This window comes from Triticum aestivum, chromosome 6B (assembly GCF_018294505.1).
Source record: "Triticum aestivum cultivar Chinese Spring chromosome 6B, IWGSC CS RefSeq v2.1, whole genome shotgun sequence".
NCBI lineage: Eukaryota > Viridiplantae > Streptophyta > Magnoliopsida > Poales > Poaceae > Triticum > Triticum aestivum.
In genome coordinates, this window is record NC_057810.1 from 66,731,368 (window position 1) to 66,739,115 (window position 7,748).

Consider the following 7,748-nt stretch of genomic DNA (forward strand, 5'->3'; position numbering starts at 1 on the left):
CAACGATGTAAATCTCAATATTTATCCCACATCATGACATTGTGCCTCATTTTTTATTTCGTTATTTTTTTTTCTCTTTTCTTTTTTTTGAGCGAAATATGTATCCTTTATTCAACATGCAAAGTCATGGGAATACAGATAATATCAGGCAAAGTTGCAAGCCACACATGGCGCCCGGGAGGGAGAGATGCGGCAGCTTTAGCTAACGCATGAGCCTCTTCATTGTGTTTCCGACTCTCGTGGATGAACTCCACGGCACTAAACGTTGCTCTTTGGTGCTTGATATCTTGAAGAATTGGGTAAAACTTGCATGGGAGTCGTCCTTGATCCTTGATACTACTTCTAGGCAATATGTGGCCACACATATAGACTGAACTTGTAGATCTGAAGCGAGTGCTAGTGCCTCGCTACAAGCCTGTGCTTCGAGAATTATCGGTTCCAGAAGGCCTTCAAAAATGATCGCTGAGGCCCCTAGATAGTTCCCGTTTTTATCGCGACACACCACAGCTGAAGCACCCTTGTCTCCAATCTTGGAAAACCCGTCGTCTGCATTGATCTTGGCAGAGTTCCCGTTCTAATGTTGCTGAATTGTTTTTGCTTTCTCTGAATTTTTCCCACAATGGGCATACCTGGGCCTGGGGTTTGCACAGCGATTTCTTGAGTGTTGGCCGGCCCACTTCAGCGATTCATTTTGGGCTTCCGCTTCTTCGGCTCCACCACACCACATCCCGTACAAGCATCTCAAAAAAAAAACGACCGACCAGTGAGAACTGAGGGCGAGATGCAGAGTCTCCGCCGCCACCACCCATGCTCGCCGGCGGCGCCGCCCCTGGACGACGACAACCTGCTCTCCGAGATCCTCCTCCGCCTACCCCCGCAGCCGTCCTCCCTCCCCCGCGCCTCCGCCGTCTGCAAGCGATGGCGCCTCCTCGTCTCCGACCCAGGCTTCTCCCGCCGCTTCCGCATCCACCACCGCCGCAACCCTCCCCTCCTCGGTATTTTCGATGAACGCTCTGGCGAGATCTCCTTCCTACCTACTCTGGATGCCCCCAATCGTATCCCGCCCGGTTGCTTATCTTTGAAGTTCGACGGCGGCGACCGCTTCCTGCCCCTCGGATGTCGCCATGGCCTTGTACTCGTCTTCCACTTCAACGAATCTTGGAAACAGATCCTGGTGTGCGATCCTGCCACCGCCGACCAGCACCGCATTGCCTTGCCCCCAGGGCTTGCCACACTTATGGAGAAGACCCCCTTCAATGGAGCTGTGCTCCGGGCTGCCGGAGAGACCCACTTCCGAGTGGTCTTGACAGTGGCAGACAACGACAACAAGCAACACTTACGAGCTCTCGCCTGGGTTTACTCGTCAGGGACCGGCTTATGGGGTGATGTCATCTCAGCACCGGTTCCACCTGAGGTTCCTATGAGTGAGTATTCCACCTTGGTTTTTATTGCTAGGCAGCATGCTGTGCTGGTTGGGGATTCCCTTTACTGGAGGCTTGTTGGGGATTTTTATGGAATTCTCGAGTTCGATATGAAGAAGCAAAGCCTAGCTGTGATACGGGTGCCGGTGCATATCCTTGAAGAGGGCCATTACATATTCTTGATTGTGCGGGCAGAGGGTGGTGGCCTTGGTTTAATCCTCTGGACAGGCTGCAACATCCAATTATGGAAGAGGAAGAATGATTGTGATGGTGCTGCTTCATGGGTTCTTGGAAGAACTATTGAACTGGACAAGCTACTTTTCCTGAATTCTGAGGAGGATGACATAAAGATACTAGGGTTCGCCGAGGAAAATAATGTGTTGTTACTGTGGACTGGTGGCGCGCTTTTTATGGTCCATCTTGAGTCACTGCAGTTCAAGAGAGTTTTTGAAAGCGTCCACATTCCTCATTGCCAGCCATTTGAAAGTGTCTATACTGCAGGTAATTGCACACCTTCACATATTGGTTGTAGCAAAACCAAGTTAATTTTTCATAATTGGTTGAGGGCAGATGATTCACATCCTTTCATGTTTAGTATCATATCACTTGTTTCTTTTACTGCTTGATGACCTCTTCAACGTACAACAAAAACCAATTATTTGTTTGATAATTCGCCCAATAAATTATTTCACACCATTTCGTGTTAAGCCAACAACTTTAAGTAGCGTCATATCACTTGTTTCTTTTTCTGCTTGATGACCTTTTCAACTTATGGTGATGCTGTTCTGCTCTGATGCTTGTGTGCTGGTGTTTGGTGGTCTGGATATTATCTATTAGTGGTATCTAATGCACTCTATGTTCTGTAGACAGACAGACAGACAGTGGTCTACTGTTAGCTTCATTTCTGTAATTTTCTAGGTTCTAGTCAGAGCTAGCAAACTGTCTTTATCAGTTTATTATGTAAATGTCTGTACATAAAACAATGAACACAAAGATTGGCAAATTCTTTATAGAATGACTGAACTAAATATGCCTTCCCTATTGCAAGAATTATTTAGTGGAAGCATTAGAGCATAACTATAGTACCCTTTTTTCTCTCAAGATGAGATCACAAGAGTTGGAGGTTGACTACATGAGAACTAGCCTGAACCAAGTTATTTGTTCGATAATTCGCTGAAGAAATTTGAAATTTCACACCATTTCGTGTTAAGCCAAAAATAATAATATGTAGTGTTATATCACTTGTTTTTTCTTCACTTGATGATCTCTTCAACATGTGGCGATAATGTCCTGTTCTGATGTTTGCATGGTGGCGTTTGGTGACCAAGATATTGTCTATTGGTGGTATCTAATTTACTTTATGTTCTGTAGCCAGAAGTGGGCTGTAATTGGTCTGCTTTTAGCTTCACTTCTGTAATTTTCTAGGTTCAAGTCAGAGCTAGCAAACTGCCTTTGTCAGTTTATTACATAAATATCTTGAGTAAATAAGTAATACCAAGATTGGCAAATTGCCAAAAAAATTGTAGAATAACTGAACTAAATATGCTTTCCTGTTGACAGATGCAAGAATTGTCTAATGGAAGTGTTAGAGCGTAGCTGCAGTACCCTTTTTTTCTTAAGATGAGATCGCAACAGTTGGAAGTTGACTACATGAGAACTAGCCTGATTCAACTAGATGTCAAATAACCCCCAAAAGGGGAAAAAAAAACTAAGATGCCGAATAGATTGCTCAATTGGTGCATTTGGAAGCTTAGGACTAGTTATGTTCTTTCATTCAGTATAGTTTCTCTGCTGATCTTGCTAGTAATCTTAAATTCGTAATAACCACTTTGTTTGGAACTCATGAATAAATTGTTCGTTTTATAGTCCTGCATTCCTGCTGTTCACATGGCAAGTCCATTTGTACTGCGGAAAATTAGTAAATGGAGTTAATTCACACCTTTTTGGGATTTTTTGTCTTTCCAAGTATAATCTATATCATGATAATTTATGTTTCTAGGATTTTTTATTATGGCTATGATTTATTAAATATCCAACATGATGTGGAACGAGCTTAAGAATAGCTCTAGTTGACTTCTCTATTCTGACCAGCTAATAGTCCGAGTGTGTACGCTCTTCACTTTTACGATGTTAACAAGTTTATGCTATTTTGAAAATATTCAAAAAAATTAACAGTGCTGTGTTTTTGTAACAATTACTTAGTGCTATATCGAAATAGAGTTTTCCTCAAATAATTTTTGTGTTATCTAAGTTTCTTGTTGATGGTCCTTGTTTCTATTTGACTTTTCCTTGGAATATCATTGAGTCTTCTGCTTAGGGCTTGGAGGCTAGTCTCCCTTTTCTGGTTCATTGATAGCTCATATTGATTGCATCAGTGTCGTTATGTAAGGAGTTGGACTTTGGAAATATGATACCTTCATCCGTCCGCCAGAGGGTTGTCCCACAGCATTGTCGTCGGCATTCGGAAAGTTATGTGATCATCGGCACAGAGATGGGCAATTACAATTGTTGCTCCGCATGTCATTGTCATTCATCATGCCGATCATGTGCGCCTCCAATGGCCTATTGATCCTCTTAGGGGCTATGATGTTGTTGTTGCTCAAACAATCGTGACTTCTCCTGCGAGAAGGCATCTGGTCATGATGAGCATCGGTAGTTCAGTGATATATACCGAAAATAAGAACCAACTGTGTGAGCTGCAAAGGCCACCGAATACATTGGCGGGCTGTCGTGTTTGCCCGTTTTGAGGTTGTGGGACGTGGTGGGCTGAAGTGGGATTCTCACAGACACTTACACAAGCACCGGTAAAAGGAAAGTACAAACCAACTTTGGAAACAAACTAATATATTTGATATGGATACCGGGGGATTCACTTGAGGATGACACTAACAAACTTTGGAATCAAACTAATTTTACTCATATGTATATTGATTTTATTTATTTATACTTTGGTTATGGGTCTATTAAGTCCTATAAGCAAGAAATTGATAGCTAACAGTACCCGAGGGTCCCGAGCCTTTGGTTCCAAATATCCTTTAATTATACTCTCCTCATTTTATTTTATTTAGTGTTTTTTTTTCTTGCACGGCGACAAGGCACTCCTTTGAGGATAATTTGGGACTGAAATGCTCTGGTTACAACATTGATTAGAGGAGTAATTACCGGTATCTAAATAATGATCTTTCCATTTAACAGAAGGTAGAAGGTGTGCTTTCTATGCTTCAAATGTTGTTTTTGTCTGATAATACCGAGGTGATTCATCTTTGTAGCTAATAGAGGAGAATAACTTCCAGCTGATTTTCATGAATGAATAGTAGAAATTGTTTGACTGATGATCTTGCTTGCTTCGCAGGTATCTAGAGCTATATTTTGATGGCTGAGAGACAGAAATGAGTTGTTGGATGTAGGTTCTTTCATTTCGTATGCTCGACGCGGACTCTCTACGTAGCATCATGGATCAACTATGAAGTGGACCTGTTGCTCCCGTCTTTATCCAATTCTTGGGACATTGATCAATTGGCATGAAGATTTAAGGCTCATTGACTCGCTTCGATAAATCAGCACTCAGCTTGTGGTTTATTTGAGTGGCTTTATACTTTTCAAGCAAGTTGCGACGAGCTCACCTGTCAATTGGTCGTGCTTGCATCTTTAGTGTGCACGCCTTTGACTATCTCCCGTGTTGCATCAGGCGTTTAGATTTTGATGTCGGATTGCTGCTTATGTTCCGATCCATGACGTCTCATTCTGTGTGTTTTATGTTTATCTCTTTGGTTTGAGGTCCAGTGTTTTAGAATCTTGGTTCTGACTAATGAATGTTCGGAGAAGTTCCTGTACTGTTTGCTAATGCATAAATAGCTCAATCGCTGCTACTTTGATTTCTTCGAGACAGTTTCTTTGTTTTAAATTCAAGGAATTATTTGATCAGGACAGGGATGGGCAAATCAAAGCCAAAGCAATATTATCCTAATATCACGGTCTGAAGATTCTTCCAGATATATTTTTGTTAATAACAAAGAGATGTTCAAAATTGTGTCGTAAGAGTGCCGAATATTCTAGTGTTAGGGTGGGACACCAGTTGGCTCTGTCACCCCTTCTTTAGAAGATCTTCAGTCACTTGCATATTTCTCTAATAAATCGCGTCGTGTGATAATATTTGTTTTTATGCGGCATTTGCACCTTCCACATTGCAGTTAAACTGAATCTCATATAGTTCTAAGAAGCATTTTGTTGAAAAAAGGTAAAAGTTCAACAGATTTTGGTACAAGATAATTCAACCTCAAATTTCAGATGTAGTTTGGCATCTGAAGCATCCGCCAATACGGTTTCACCCCTTCATATTTTGCTTGTGTATTGCCCATGAAGAACTCCTATCAACAAACTCCTAGCACAACATCAGTTTCTATTTCATCACCAGTGTTCATTATTTTGAACTGTTTCCATGTTATGGATCTATGGAATTGTATCTTCATTATGTCATTTCAAAAGGCAGGTCACTTGCAAGGGAGAGCCTCCTAGCGTGCCCTGTTTCCGCTCAAGGGAGGGATAATGAACACTGGTGGTGAAATACAGCAAATGCAATGGTTCAGATTTCAGAATAACACCAAGACGTTCAGTATACAGTACTGCATGAATTTCAGAGACTTCAGTTGCAGTGGTTGCCAAACAAAAATATCAGTCCACTAAACTTCAAAGTACACTAATTGTGACAGTAGCATGACTGAGGAGCAACAGAAGCATCACATTAGATCAAACAAACTGAATTTTTGGTTGGGAATTTAGGCTTAAATTCCAAGAAAATATTGAAGCAACGCCGTGGATGAAGCAACGGTTCGCTGATTTTCAAGGTTGACAAACAACAAAAGCAGAAAATGGAGAGAGATCTGATAGACAACTTTCATTCAGATTGCTGATGACAACAAGATGGTAACATCAGACACTACAACATAACATTAGCTGGGACGAGGAATGTTCCTACCACGAAACCAGATCAGTTCACCACGCAACACATGCTGAGAAGAAGAAGCTAACAACAAGATCTCTACGCCTGCAGATCAGAGTACAGACACCGGGAAGGAAGCAGACACCATCTTAGGCCCTCTCGCCCCTGATGCGTCTTGCGAGCTGGATGTCCTTGGGCATGATGGTGACGCGCTTGGCGTGGATGGCGCAGAGGTTGGTGTCCTCGAACAGCCCCACCAGGTACGCCTCGGCGGCCTCCTGCAGGGCGGAGACGGCGGAGCTCTGGAAGCGGAGGTCGGTCTTGAAGTCCTGCGCGATCTCCCGCACCAGGCGCTGGAAGGGCAGCTTGCGGATGAGCAGCTCCGTGCTCTTCTGGTACTTGCGGATCTCCCGGAGCGCCACGGTGCCCGGGCGGAAGCGGTGTGGCTTCTTCACGCCGCCCGTGGCCGGCGCCGACTTGCGCGCCGCCTTGGTGGCCAGCTGCTTCCGCGGCGCCTTGCCGCCGGTGGACTTCCTCGCCGTCTGCTTCGTGCGGGCCATCGGGGCGGGGGGGCTGGGCGAGGCTGGGGTTTGCTTGGTGGATTGCGTCGGGGATTGGAGATTGGAGTGGATGGGGAATGTGGAACCGGTCGGGGAGCGTTTTAAGGAGAGGAGTGGGCGCGAGCGAGCCTGGCGTTTTCGGCTTCGGGAGGGGAGGTGGGCTTTCGAGCGTTGGATCCGCGGGGAGTGGGCGGTGGGGATCTGGTGTCACGCGGATCGTGGGGAAGTGATCCGTGGCGTGAAGGTTTCTGCGTTCCCATTGGTTGGCTGCTGCTAGCCCGGCGCAGGCGTGGCCGTGGCATCCAGACTCTCTCCGGTGCAACTCTCTTTTTGTTTGTGTCTGAATTTGAGTTGGCTCATGTCCTCTTGTAGATTATGTCTGTGCTTAAATCTGAAAAACAAAAGTTTATGTTTGTATTTTTTGCCACGCACTGCTCTTGTATTGTACACTAGCATCACCCGAGCAATGCTACGTTTACGAATGGAATTTACAGGGTTATCTTATGTATGTCGGCGTCCACGGTTTAACCACACAACGAGATGAAAATTGCCGAGCGCAGTCACGAACGGAGAAACCATGGCACGAATAGGGCAACAATGCCCACACGAAAGGTCAGGACTGGCCGAAGCACCGGGTTCTCACCACCACCGACACACCAAAGTTGCTTCCCCTCTCGCCCAGGCTCAAAGGCCACATGTCGACGCAAAGGGGCCAGGGTGGAGAGGAGCACCAATAACAAAGGACTCATCCGGACTAGCTAGTGGAGACAAGAACCTCGGTCACGCCGCAACTCACCCACTATGGCGACAGTCATCGGCACAAGCAAG

The 7,748-nt window shown here is 44.8% G+C and overlaps 2 protein-coding genes across 3 annotated transcripts; one reads left to right on the top strand and one right to left on the bottom strand.

Annotated features, from left to right (window-relative positions):
- The first annotated feature begins 728 nt into the window (after positions 1-728).
- On the top strand, positions 729-5,309 carry LOC123135818 (uncharacterized). Of its 2 annotated transcripts, none has more exons than XM_044555038.1 (2): positions 729-1,922; positions 4,774-5,309. In XM_044555038.1, the coding sequence occupies exons 1-2, from the start codon at positions 782-784 to the stop codon at positions 4,779-4,781; spliced, it is 1,149 nt and encodes a 382-aa protein (XP_044410973.1). In that variant the 5' UTR covers positions 729-781; the 3' UTR covers positions 4,782-5,309. The 2 variants fall into 2 exon arrangements, with proteins under 2 accessions (XP_044410973.1, XP_044410972.1); XM_044555037.1 differs by lacking the exon at positions 4,774-5,309 and adding an exon at positions 4,517-4,762.
- Positions 5,310-6,302: 993 nt separating this feature from the next.
- On the bottom strand, positions 6,303-6,992 carry LOC123135819 (histone H3.2; the record flags this gene model as incomplete). The annotated part of the gene is given in 1 exon segment (XM_044555039.1): positions 6,303-6,992. A coding segment is annotated over 1 exon segment (483 nt), but the record flags the coding sequence as incomplete, so codon positions are not given.
- Between the last annotated feature and the right edge of the window lie 756 nt (positions 6,993-7,748).

Coding starts and splice junctions, on each gene's coding strand:
- LOC123135818 (XM_044555037.1), top strand. CDS start 782: ATGCAGAGTCTCCGCCGCCACCACCCATGCTCGCCGGCGGCGCCGCCC. Junction 1,923..4,516: donor TGAAAGTGTCTATACTGCAG/GTAATTGCACAC, acceptor CACGGCGACAAG/GCACTCCTTTGAGGATAATT.